The following is a 14,107-nucleotide window of genomic DNA, read 5'->3' as shown; positions in this document are numbered from 1 at the left end:
TATTTGTATGCTCTCTGTCAACAGTATATTCAATATTCAAAAACACAACAATTCAAATGCATCCGTTCTTCCCCTATCATCTTTACTCACTGGCCAGCTTACACATGTATACAAAATGACCGACACTGTCACTGCCTGGAGGTGCACTTCAGTCCGCAGCATGACATCTTTGCTCTTAAGACTTTCAAGGAGTCCCGATGCTGTTTCCATGGGTATTGGTTGTGGATCAAAGTAAAACAAAATCCTTGGCAATTTTAATGCTTTCTCCTTTCTTCATGATGTTGTTGTTGATCCAATTGTGAAGATTTTTGTCCTATTCTTATGTTGGGGTATAGTCCATACTGAAAGCTATTGTCTTTCACCTTCATCATCAAGTGCTTAAGCTCTCTTCATTTTTAACAAAATTATGTTATCGGCATATCAATTTATCATTAACTCTTCCTCCAACCCTACTGCCATGTTCTCTTTCATAGAATCCATCCTCTTAGATATTTGCTCAGAATACAGAATGAATAAGATTGGTAACAGTATGCAATCCTGGTTCACAGCTTACCTGCATTTAAACCACACGGGATTTCCTTGTTCTCATCCAACTGTTGCCCATTGGTCTTCACTCAGGGTCTTGAAGAGTACAATTAAGTGCCCTAGAGTTCCCACTCTGCACAATTCTATCCATAATTTGTTATGATCCACCTAATTGAATGCCTTAGCATAGCTAATAAAGCACAGGGAAGTATCTTTCTGGTACTCTCTCCTTTCAGCAAGGATCAGTGACATCTCTCATTCTACACCCTCTTCTGACTCTGGCTTAGATTTCTGGCAGTTTGTTATCAATATACTGCTGCAGCCATCTCTGAACTATCATCATCCAATTTGGTCCTTAATAATTCATAAATAATATTCAAATGATAAAAACCAAGGTATAGTTTCCTTTCCTTTTTATTTACATAGTCCAGATTTGATTTTTTAACTCAACGAATAAACCCCAGAGAAAGAATAATAGAAAGAACTTCTAAACAGATCCAATACCATAAACTCATACCAAACGAGATTTAAAATGTGTTTCCTTCCAAACTAATGCCAACACGTTCAATGAAACACTCTTGGACAGAGATTATACTTTTCATGACTTAGCAAAAACCAGAACCATCTATTACTATAATAATTTACAAAGCACTGGTACCCATATTATTCCATCTGTTCATCATACCAATACTACAAGGCAAATATTCCAGGTATTATTTTGCTCATTCAAGAGAGCAGAAAATTGAGACTGAAGAAAATGGAATGCTCAGGCATAATATGCACGTCCTAAGAGAGAATTAGGCACTAGGAAACAAGGTCTCTTTTTCCTAGCCCAAAGCTCTTACTGTTATAACTGTGTTCTATTGCTAATAAAAACAACAACATAGGTGAACGCAGTTGATTCTGACTCATAGCAATTCTATGTAGGGTTTCGCAGCTGTTAAATTTTTACACACTCAAGGTCCTATTTTGGCCTCCGTGCACTTCTTTTCATTTTTTTCTGCTTCAACCTGAACTTACATGAGAAATTAGTGCTTTGTTCCACAATCAGCTACTGGTTTGGTTTTACCTCTGATACTGAGCCTCTCCAGCCTGGCATTCCACAGACATAGTTAATTTGATTTCTGAGGATTCTAGCTAGAGAAGTCCATGTGTATAGCAGCCTTTTGTGTTGTTGACAAAAGGTACCTGCTATGAACAAGTCGCTGGTCCGGCAAAATTCTATCATGTGATTCCCAGCTTCCTTTCTAGCACCAAGTCCACATTTCCCAACTACTGCTCCTCTTTGTTTCCAGCCTTTACACCCCAAGCACCGGTAATTATCAACGCATCTTGATTGCTTGCTTGATCAATTTCAGACTGAAGACCTTGGTTAAATTCTTCAATTTCTTCATCACTAGCAAGTTGTTGGTGCATACATTTGAATAATAGTTGTATTGACTTGATTTCCGTGTATGTGGATAGATATAATTCTATCACAGATAGCTTTGTACTTCAAGAGAGACCTTGACATGTCCTTTTTGATGATGAATGTGACGAATGCCATTCCTCTTAACTCTGTCACTCCAGGCAGAGGTGAAAGTATGAGATGTCCTGGTTCAAAATGGCCAAAGCAGTCCACTTGAGCTCTCCAGTGCCTATGATATTGATCCTTCTTTACACACCTCATTTCTATTATGACGACTTTCAGTTTTCCTAGATTCATATTTCATACATTAAAAGTTCCAATTATTGGAGTGCAGAGGGGAGACCCAAAGCCCATCTGTAGGCAACTGTACAGAAGAGTCGTGGGGAGGAGCCGAGTCAGTCAGGCTGCAGGATAGCACCGAGGAAACATCCAACTTTCCTCTAGTTCTTCAATGCTTCCGCCCCCACCCCACTAGCATGATCCCAATTCTACCTTACAAATCCGGCTAGACCAGAGGGTGTACACTGGTGCAGATCAGAGCTGGTAACACAGGGAATGCAGGACAGATGAGCCCCTCAGGACCAATAATGAGAATAGCGATACCAGGAGGGGAAGGGGAAGGTGGCGGGACAAAGGGAGAACCGATCACGAGGATCTACATATAACCCCCTCCCTGTGGGATGGACAACAGAAAAGTGGGTGAAGGGAGACATTGGACAGTGTAAGACATGAAAAAATAATGATGATTTGTAGATTATTGAGGGTCTGTGGGGGAGGAAGGGGAAAAAATGAGGAGCTGATACCAAGAGCTCAGGTAGAAAGAAAATGTTGTGAGAATGATGATGGCAACATATGTACAAATGTGCTTGACACAAGAGATGTATGTATAGATTGCGATAAGAGTTGTACAAGCCCCCAATAAAATGATTTTAAAATATAATTTTTTATTTTTTATTTTTTTTAAATATAAATTTTATAAAGTTCCGATTATTAATAGATGTTTGCAGTTGCTTCTTTCATTTTGAGTTGTGCCCCATCAGCAAATGAAGGTCCCGAAGGCTTAATCTTACACACTTTATTCCATCCATTATGGTCAACTCTAGAGAAGAAGCTCTTCCTCAGTCATCTCAACAGGTGACTCAGCGGAGGAGACCATCTCCTGGCACTATCTCTGACAATATTCTGGTTCTGTTCATGAGGTTTTCATGAGATTTCAATCTTTTGATGCTATCATAGATCTTCAGCGGCTAATTCCTCAGAAGTGGACAGCCTATTTGTTCTTTGTAGTCTGCGCGTAAGCTGCAAGCTCTGTCAAAACCTGTTCACTTTGGGTGACCCGGCTAGCATTTGAAATAACCATGATATAGCGTCCAGCATCACAGCCACAAGCAAGCCACCACGGAAGGACAAACTGACAGACAAGTGGTGAAGCACTTGCTGATGAATACCAAGGAATGTAGCTTTCAGTGTGGATGACAATGTAATTAACAACTCAAACCCTCACAACTGGATCGACAGGTAACATCATGATAAATGGAGAAAACATCAAAGTTGTCAAAGATTTTGTCTTGCTTGGCTCCACAATCACAGCTCATCAAGAGATCAAAAGATGAGTTGCATTAATGAGGTAAATCTGCTGCACTAAACGTCTTTAGAGTATTGAGAAGCAAGGATATTACTTTGAGGACATATGCCTGACCCAAGTCAGGTATTTTTAATTGCCTCATCAGCATATGAAAGTTGGACATTGAGTAGGAAAATCGAGGAAGAATCAATGCATTTGAACTGTGGTGTCCGAGAAGAATATTGAAATTACAATGGACTATCAAAAGAACAAACAAATCTGTCTTAGAAGAAGTACAGCCAGAATCTTCTGAGAGGCAAGGATGGGGAGGAGACTTTGTCTCGTGTACTTTGGGCATGTTGTCAGGAAAATATCAAGCATGCTAAAATAGAAAGGCAGTGAAAACAAGGAAGCTCCTCAACAACATACATTGACACAGTGGCTGAAACAAAGGCTAAACCATAAAAGATATTGTGGTCTACATATAACCTCCTCCCTGGGGGACGGGGAGCGGAGAAGTGGGTGAAGGGAGACATCAGACAGCGTAAGATATGACAAAATAATAATAATTGATAAATTATCAAGGGTTCAGGGGGGAGGGGGGAGCGGGCAGGGAGGGGGGAAAATGAGGAGTTAATGATACCAAGGGCTCAAGTAGAAAGCAAATGTTTTGAGAATGATGATGGCAACATATATACTAATGTGCTTGACACAATTGATGTATGGATTGTGATAAGAGGTGTATGAGCCCCCAATAAAATGATTAAAAAGAAATTGTGAGCACAGCGCAGGAGTGGTCCGTGTTCTGTTCTGGTCCATATCGGGTTGCTGTGCATTGGAACCAAGCTGCCTGCACCTAATAACAACAGCAACAAACCTGTAGGGGAACAGGACACCTCATCTTCCTCCCTGCGAGTTCGATGGCTGATCTTGTTAGCAACTCAATACTTACCCCACAGTGCTAACTAGAAAAACACAAATTTAGCCCTTGATAAACTCACTCTCACTGCCACTGAGCTTATGCCATCCTCGTAGCAGCCCTATAGAACAGGATCGAGCTGTCCCTGTGGGTTTCCCAAACCGAAATGTTTTTAGGAAGGTAGAAAGTCTTGTCTTTCTCCAGTGGTGTGGCTAGTGGCTTTGAACTGTGGACTTTGTGGTTAGAAGCCTAATGCATAACCATTATGCAACCAGACCTCAAATCATTAAAAAATAATTCTCCCAAAAGATTTTTTAAAACATCTTTTTTCTTAAGTTCTTTTTAATTTTAGAATAGATTTGTGATGCCCCAGCCACTCTCGCCCGTCCGTTTCCCCTTTTACCCCACAAAATGTAGAAGAACATAGTTATGCACTCTTTTGCCTTCACCCACAATCTTCTTACCATACATGAGATTTTAACAAGTGGACTGCTACTTGACATTGTCTGGACATTGGTAAACACAATTTCTTTGGTCTCTTTAATAGTGTGCTCTAATTAACAATTTCACAAACAGTTTTAGCAGCTATATTCTGAGACTCAAGATAAGATAATGCATGAATGGACTAAATATATAATACTCATATCTTTGTTTCTTTTTTTTAGCATTTTTTAACATAAAAACTCTTGTCCATAGCACCATTTGGGCTTCCATACCTCCCCAACTTCTCAATTTAGATTTTATTACCAAACGAATGTTTAAATTAAGCAATTTCTCCAATTAAAACTTTACAAAAAATTCTGTCAACAATAATTATATGTGAAACGCTTGCCTGTCAAAGGAGTGCAGGACACGCCAGCATCTTCTTTATGGCCACAGTTGTGTTCTCCCCAGGAGCTCTTGGGACATTGTTCAATAGAGAGCTCATTCCCAGTGCAGCGGACTTCATCCAACATGATGGGGCCAGATCCTTCCCCAAAATATGCCTGGTTCCATGCTTTGGCAATGCCACTGAACATAAAAATAAAAGCACTCTGAGTTAAACGCAGAATTATTTAGGTATCTGGCTTATTTCCTTTGCCTTTGGTAAAGAAACAGTTATGATGAATTCACATGAGAGCACTGGTGATTCACTCGTAGCCTTCTTGACTTCCTTGTGGGAGACCTGGGTTCCATCCCCAGCCATTGGACTTTCTGCTCAGCCACCGCCCATCTGTCAGTGGAGGTTTGCACATTGCCATGGTGCCGAACAGGTCTCAGCAGAGCTTCCAAAGATGGACTAGGAAGAATGACCGGGCAAACTGTGTTTCATGCCACTCGATATTACATTGGATCCAGAGTCAATTCAACAGTAACACCACTGTGGTTAACTCATGCCTTCCCCTTTCAATGGAACCCAACAATCATGTATGATTTTTCTCTTTATACATTTCAATTGTTACTCAATTACTCAATTATTATTCTTTACTTCAGTAGTAATGGAACCCCAGATTTTTTTTTAATCAATTTATTGGGGCTCATACAATTCATCACAATACATAGATCAATTGTATAAAACACATCTATACATTTGTTGCCCTCATTATTCCCAAAAGAACCCCAGATTTTTTAAGTGGTCAGAAACTATCCAGACTAAAGACATTTCCCAACCTCCCCTCCTAGATGACTAAATTCTGACCATTGAGATGGAGGTTGAAGTGTCACGTATCATTTCAAGCGAGGGGACAGGAAGACCTCCTATGGACTGTAAGATAGAGGTGGTGGCTGGAGCAAGAGCAGGTATACTGGGCCATCAGTTGGCATGCTAAGGATGGGAAAACATTCAGCCAAAAAGAGTCTGGTACTTTTATGGTTGGGGAATCATCACACTAACTCCAAGTTAACGATCTCCGGTCTATTTGGGAGAGAAAGGCACTCGATCTTCTTTAAGCTACTGTTATTTGTAGTTCTCTTACTCACAGATAAGCCTAGTTCTAATTAAAACATTGTCATTGGGATCTTTTATTTGTGCTAAATATATTTCCTCCACAATAAAAGTAGAGCCATATTCAAAAGCTCTCTATTTCAAGGAAAACCAAGATTGCCTATCAAAATTACAAGTGACTCCAGACGAATGTCTTTAGTCTCTTTTAGCCATTTAAATTTTAGAGTAGAGCATTTACTTTTCGATTCATTTTTCAATAACACTGTATCTAATCCCCTAAAGATGCCCTTTTCTTATGACATTATAACTGCCTTGAGGTTTTACAACCAAAGAATGCGAAGAAGTTTGTTAATAGCTATACTACCTCAGTATTGGAGAATTCTTGGATAGCCAAGTTATTTGTTAAAGGGGACCTGGCCTGACTACCTTTAGTAGACATAAGGGTGGCATCTGTTGAGGGAGGACGTGTATTATAAACTCAAAATATCTGAAATCTGCTATTAATCTAAAACTTCCATTTAAAAACACCCAAGCCCAACTCACTGTCATCAAGACAATTCCAACTCATAGCAACCCAACAGGACAGAGTGGACCTGCCTCTGTGGGTTTCTGAGGCTGAAAACCTTTATGGGAGTAGAAGGTCTCAACCTTTGCCCTTAGAGTGGCTGGTGAGTTCGAACTGCTGACCTTGTGGTTAGCAGCCCAGCCCATAACCCACTCTACCACCAGGGATCCTTACAAAGCAATTTAAACACCGAACACACTCCCATTAAAGGCAGACTATGCCAAGGACAAGGATAAAGAAATGTGTAAAGGAGAAGGTGTGAACAACGGTGAGAAAAAAGTAGATTGTCGATAAGGCATTTGGACAAGGTTAAAATTTTAAACCCAAAACCTTAACACTTAAATCACTAGTTGATTTATAGAACAGCGAACTCTGAGCAGTTTTGCTGGACAACTATTAAAGATTCTTATCTTTCTATTCAGACAAATATGGAAGAAATATAAAACAAACCAAAAAAATCTAACGTGAATGATATTGCCAAAATGAATTTAGTTTGTGAATCAGCTTTGCCAAAAAGAAATTCAATGGCAGAATAGAAAACTAGTTTCTACTTCTCTGGATAAAAGTGTGGGGATGTCAAAAGTGTTGTACTTCTCTAGACAGAATGATTAATGAGGAAAAGTCAAGATCATAGAAACCTTTATTGAACTGTCAGTGTGAAGCTCCTCTTTCGTGACGTGTCCTTCATCTAGGTCCGTACATTTGGGAAGAAAGTCTTTCTATCGCTCTAGCCCTTCCCTAAGTAATGTTATGCAAATTATGAAGTCAAAAATAAAATATGATGTCACAGATACAAACTATGCTTTTTAAAATAAAAAAAATGATAAAATGCTTTTAATGTGAAGCACACAAATAAAATTCTGATTAGCATGTCTCACCTGAAACATCACTGTGTACATACACATTCTCAGGTATCTTTTCTCCTAACATCTGGCTACCTCTTTTCCTGCTCCTCATCTTTCTCCAAGTTCTAGGTTAATTGAATTTAAGTACAGCAATTCTTTTTGTATTTGGAAGTCTGCCAGCCACCAAACAATACAGATACCATTAAAAGATGAGGGTTAACAAAGATGTCATCTCACAAAGAAATTGCAAGCATCACTCTCACTCCAGGGCGGCTTGATATAGTGTCCCACTGGGGATTCAACAAAGCAAATAAGACCGAGATGAACTTTGCTTAATAACGGATCATAAATTCAGACAAACAACAAGTATGCTACCTGCTATTAACCAAATGCCATTAAAAAACAATTTTATCTCAAAGTGCTTAGCCTTTAAGTGAGCAAAGCAAATTAGAGAGGAAGAGAAGCTGCAGAATATGGCTCTACTGCAATCTTATGAGAGACCTGTACCAACAGACAAAAGAAAGACAGACGAACCATGTCACCTCCGAGGATCAGAGCACGTATCATGAAAGCAAACCTTGACGAAACTGGATTTGCTGCCTTTACACTTAGAGGCATTTTCCCTTTCAATCCCTTTTCCAAACAAGTAGCTTCTCTTTAAAAACACAGTGGGGATATGGCATGGAGGCCACATCTAGCCTTCTCTGGCTTCAGTAGGGAGAAGGAGAACCCAACTAAACCCAAGCCCAAGGGTGACTGCCACCAGGTTAGACATGCCTCTACCCTTATTATTCTGATACTAACTGTTCCTCCCAAGGCACTCTATTTCTCTGCTGGGTTCAACAGCCCATTGCGAGACTACACAGAACTCAGAGATAATACTTATGGGGATTTACTAGAGAAGTTACAGGCTACCTTCCCTAGTCAGGATTAAAAAAAATAAATAAATGAACCAAAGAAATTAAGGATACAATTGTTTGTCCACAGCAGTATGTCTTTCTCTGGTCCTCAGCCCCTCGATGCCAAGGCTCTGCCTTGCTCCCCAGGCTGAGAAATCTCTCACTCTGCCTCAAGAGCTCCTCTGCGCTGCCTCTTGTGCCTCGGCCACTTCAGGAAGGGGTTTCAAATGTGCTCCGACGGTGGCTCTTCTTCTTGATTATCGTAGGAATCCGATTCCTGCTCCTGAGATGTCTTCTTATACCCAGAGGACGAGTAAAGCTGGCCCACCCCTCCCTTAGTGTTTCTCACGCCCTATGTACAGGGTGTCACCCAATCATTTGGTGAGCGTTACAAAGATACAGACGAACTCAGGCTGGAGAAAAATAGAACATCTTACGATGGAGTGGCTACAGGTTGGGATGCTAACCACAAGACTCGCAGTTCCAAGCCACCAGCTACTCCGAAGGAGAAAAACAAGGCTTTCTACTCCTGTAAAGAGTTACGGTCTCATCGAGTCAGTTCTGACCCATAGCTACCCTGTGCACAATAAACGAAACACCACACGATCCTGCACCATCCTCCCAATCGTTCCCACACCTGAGCCCTTTGTTGTAGCACTGTATCAATCCATCTTGTTGAGGGTCTTCCTCTTTGTAGCGGCCCCTCCACTTTACCAAGCATGATTTCCTTCTTGAGGGACTGGTCTCTCAGGACAATATGTCCAAAGTCTTGCCATCATTGCCTTTAAGGCGCACTCTGACCATACTTCTTCCAATACAGGTCTGTTTGTCCTTTTGGCAGTCCATGGTACTTTCAATATTCTTCTACACCACCATGATTCAAATGCATCAATTCTTCCTTGGTCTTCCTTATGCAACATCCAACTTTCACATGCATAAGGCAATTGAAAATACCATGGCTTAGGTCAGGCACACCACAGTCCACAGAGACACATCTTGGCTTTTCAATCTTCTAAAGAGATTTACTGCAACAGAATTACCTAATGCATTGTGCTTTTGGATCGCTTGACTGCTGCTTCCAAGAGCATTGGTGGATTCAAATCACCAAACTTGCAGTTAGTAGCTTAACCATGTGCCACCAGGGTTCCTTCTTTGAAATATAACAGTTCTTAGACAGACCTTGAGCGCTAATGTGTCTTGGAACATTCTATGTGTATTAACTGCTTTATACATTCTTGTTTGATGTCACTGATTTGGCAGCCTACTCATAGTAACCGTATGTTCAACAGAACACAATGCCACCCAGTCCTGAGCCATCAACATAATTGTTTTCGATCAGATTACTGTAATCTGGAGTTTTTAATGACTGCTTTTTTAGAAGTATATCACTAGCCCTTGCCCCTTAGTGCATCTTAGTTTGGATTGACTGACACTTGTTTGGCATCATAGCAATACACAGCCATCACTAGCCAACAGGTGATGGAGCACATGAGGTGCATTAGTTGGGAACCCTATCTAGTCTCCATGTGGAATGTGAGAATTCTACCACTAAGCCATCAGTGCCCACTTGTAAACACTTGTTGTGTTCCCTAACTCATAGCAACCCTATGCGACAGCATAGATACGTCCCACACATTTTCGTAGAGTAGATAGCCAATAAAGGTAGGTTTTAATCATCCGCCTTTCAATTAGCAGCCAAGGGCTTCGCCACTGTGCTTCCAGGGCTCCTTTTTGAGACACTTATTGGTGCAGTCAAGTTGGTTCCAACTCATAGCGACTTTCGATACAACAGAATGAAACACTATCCAACCCCGTGTCATCCTCATATCATCATGTATGTGAACGAACTGTTGCAGCCATTTTGTCAATCCATCTCCTGGAGGGCTTCTTTTTTTCAATGAGGATAATGTCCTTCTCCGGGGTCTAATGTTTTCAGATAGCATGTCCACATTACATGTGATCTGCAAGCAATTACGTCTCATCGTCCTCACTTCCTCCGAAACAGATTTGTTCATTCTTCTGCCATCTATGATACAGTCTTTGCAACACCAGAATTCATCTTCAGCTTTCCGTAGTCATTGCCCAGCCTTCTCGTGCACAGGAGGCTCGTGAAAAGGCTGTGGCTGGCGGTGTTAGGCAGGGCAAATGTGCCCACTGTAATACTTTGTTTGATTTCTTGATTGCTACTTCCATGGACATTGATGGTGGATCCAAGTAAAATTATAGACTCTAAATCCTATGAATTATAAAACAGGCTGTGAATGAGGAAGAGTGCTGTAACTTCTCTCAAATCCAGAGGTATGATTCAAATTCAAGTCATTTGGAGTCCAGAGATCATGCTCATAATTCTTATATTATACCAACTCTAACCACAGCACCTGGAAACTTTAGGAAAAGGGGTCTGGAAGCTGATACACAGTCAGAATATTTAAAAATGTAGCCGACACCCCCTTCAATCTTAGTCACACTAGTGGTGGAAAAACCAGAGGTAGTCCCTGGGACTCCTACAGATGAGAATGCATCATGTGGGACAATTTCTAGCCAAAATGTTTACTTTGATCTCATCAAGTCTTTGGCCCTGGACCTTCAGTCTCAGGAGTGACAAGAACCAGAGGGAAAAAATAAACCCAATGACGCTAGGAAGAAAAAAATGAGGCAAACCCAGAACAACTGGTCTGATCTCCATAATCAGGCAGCAAGAGAAGAGAGAGAGAGAGAAAAAGAGAGAGACTACTCTAGATTTAAAGACATAACATCCAGAGGCAATGCAAAAGTCTGCACTAAATTCTGCTTCAGACAAATCAGCTGTAAAGGGCATTGTAAAGGCAGCTATGCACATTTGAATATTATGATTATTAATCATATTAAGGCCAATTCTATTTGTATCACTGTAATTTAGTTAAGCGAGGTATATATAGGTAAAATTTTAAATTTTCTAAATTTTACTTTTAAATGTCAACACAAACAAACAGAGGAGTCAACAGTGTGGGTGGTGGTGGATAGTATTGCATATCTGGTTAAGGTCTCTAAATCATACTCCAATGTAAAGGATTATGCTTAATGAGACACAATGAAACATGGACAAAAGAGCTGCATTCTCTAGAGGTCGTTCCACTACCCTCCAATATGTAAAACAGAATCGTTTACAAATTAAAATTAAAATATTAACTTCAAAACAATCCCTGAAGAGAAGGTTATTGAGGCTTGTAGACTTATCACCCCAAATATTCAGGAGAACCAAAGAGAAAGACGAGAAGATCCGCATTTATAACGCAGCATCCTAGAATAAACACAACGGAAACATCAGGGCACGCTGTCAGGAGTGCGCGTGCTTTCCCTCCACAGCCTACGTGGCGATCAAGAATGCCTTTGTACATGAAAGAGAACCTTTGTTCTAAGCACTTCTGTAGCACACAAGGAAGCAGAGTTCAAACGTTTAGACATCTGTTAGTTAGCGGTTCTCACCCTGTGGGTATCGACCCCTTTGGGGGTCGAACGACCCTTTCACGGGGTCGCCGATTCATAACGGTCGCAAAATGACAGTTATGAAGTAGCAATGAAAATAATGTTATGGTTGGGAGGCCACCACAGCACAAGACACTGTCTGAAAGGGTCGCGGCATGAGGAAGGCTGAGAACCACTGTGTTAGGGTTTCATTACATTGTCAAGTCACCATGGTTGACAACGCTGCTCGTTACCTGGAAGGAAAGCGAAGGCTAACAACAAAAAAAAACGTAAAGGGCTTAGAGTTTCACCTAAACTCAAACACAAACAAGAGAAACCTGCAGGACTACGGGTAATTTCTTTACAAGGAGTCCACAGCCTAGTCCAAAAAAAAAAATCCAAAGGTAACTTTTTCTTTGTTCAAGGAAATCTACAGTTTAAACAAATACCACCTGCCTTGGGGTATAAAAATAATAGATTAAAAGCAAAATGAAACAAAACAAAAGCACACCTGAGACCAAGCTGCCTGCAGACCACCTCGGCGTCCGCATCATCCCACTGGTCGTCACAAACGGTTCCCCACTGACCCCCGTGGTAGACCTCCACGCGGCCTTCATACACGCTGCTCCCTCCAGCAAGGCGGAGGACTGGGAAGGTGAGGGCTGTGGAATGTGACATTGAAAACCAATTAAACCTATATCTTTAAATGGAGCAGTGGTATAGACTGAATTGTGTCCCATAAATATCTGTGCTGTAAATCTCGGCTTCTATCGCATTTGCAAGAGGATTTTCCTTGTTACGTTAATGAGGCTGGTGGAGCTGTGAGCTTGGCATTGGACTGCTACCCACAAGATCAGTGGTGTGAAACCACCAGTCCCTCTCCAGAAGAAAGGTGAGGCTGTCTGCCCCTGTGAAGAGTTACAGTCTCAGAAACCCCCAGTGCCTTGCTTCACAGAGCAGTCAGAGTAGACCTTAAGACAGTGGGTTTGAGTTTGGGTTGTCAGTGCAGGGTTTATCTTAAGCCAATCACTTTTGAATATCAAAGAAACAATTTAGGCACAGAAGGCAGCAAGAGCAAATGAAGAGAGGCTGATGCCACGTGGAAGGGACAGAGGGACAGACAATCTGAGAGAAGGATTGTCCAGCAGAGCAGAGGGGCCGTCTTCTAGACACTAGAGCCCGAATTCAGTCTTCTAGCCTCCTCAACGGTGAGAAGATACATTTCTCTTCATTAAGCCACCCACCTGCAACTAAAACACTGAGGTAGTGTTCAATAAATGGGCCAACGGAACAGAATAGAATGTTGATAAATTCTCTCAAGTCTATGTTTAATCCAACCAATCTATAACACACGGGGGCAGGCACGCCAAGCATAAATGATACTTTCCAACCATTGAGGGGCATTACAAACTGGTAAACCCGTCTCTCCCACCCTTATCTCCAGAGACTGTCCTCTACTCAGACACTGGGTAAAAGCCAAACAGTAATCATTGTGTCTTTAATGATAGCATGTGTTTTTAATCGATGAGATATGCACACAAAAAGGAGCCTATTAACAGTCATCACTTTGAGAGATAAAGTTTGAATGAAAGCAGGAGAAACATGTGCTGTTGATTATCTATTGGGAAGGGTGTTATTTCTTTTCAGCACAGGCTTGTGTTTGTTCTGAGACCTAAAATGTGCTGCTAGTGAGCCCATGCCAACAGATACATCTCTGCAGAACAAAGGATCATGGCCCACAGGGTTCCGAAAGCTCAAGGCTTCATGAAAGCGGTCTGTGACATCTTTATCCCACCGAGCAGGTGCCAGCCACGGACCTTCTAGCTACCAGCTGAGCGCTGGTAACCCACTCTTCCATACTGATTATCTAAATCAATAAACACAATGAAAAATCTATATCAGGATTAGATGTGAATCGACCCCTCTATGGCACAGGGGAGGTGCTGTTGGGTGCTGGACTCCTAAGCCACAAGGTTGGAGGTTCAAACTCAAAAGCCACTCGAGGGAGAATGTT

At 41.3% G+C, this 14,107-nt stretch overlaps 1 protein-coding gene across 1 annotated transcript in view; it reads right to left on the bottom strand.

The window, feature by feature from the left end:
- Positions 1-14,107, bottom strand: part of PRSS12 (serine protease 12) — an 85,764-nt gene that overhangs the window by 46,788 nt on the left and 24,869 nt on the right. The window contains exons 5-6 of the mRNA XM_045295842.1: positions 12,605-12,755; positions 5,249-5,427 (exon numbers count right to left, since the gene is read on the bottom strand). Of these exons, the coding sequence (XP_045151777.1) occupies positions 5,249-5,427; positions 12,605-12,755 (330 nt within the window). The remainder of the gene's footprint in view (positions 1-5,248; positions 5,428-12,604; positions 12,756-14,107) is intronic.

Source organism: Echinops telfairi, unplaced genomic scaffold, assembly GCF_000313985.2.
Source record: "Echinops telfairi isolate 266 unplaced genomic scaffold, ASM31398v2 ScPeMD7_5927;HRSCAF=6808, whole genome shotgun sequence".
Lineage (NCBI taxonomy): Eukaryota > Metazoa > Chordata > Mammalia > Afrosoricida > Tenrecidae > Echinops > Echinops telfairi.
The sequence above is the reverse complement of the archived record's forward strand: the minus strand, read 5'-3'. Positions and strand labels throughout refer to the sequence as shown.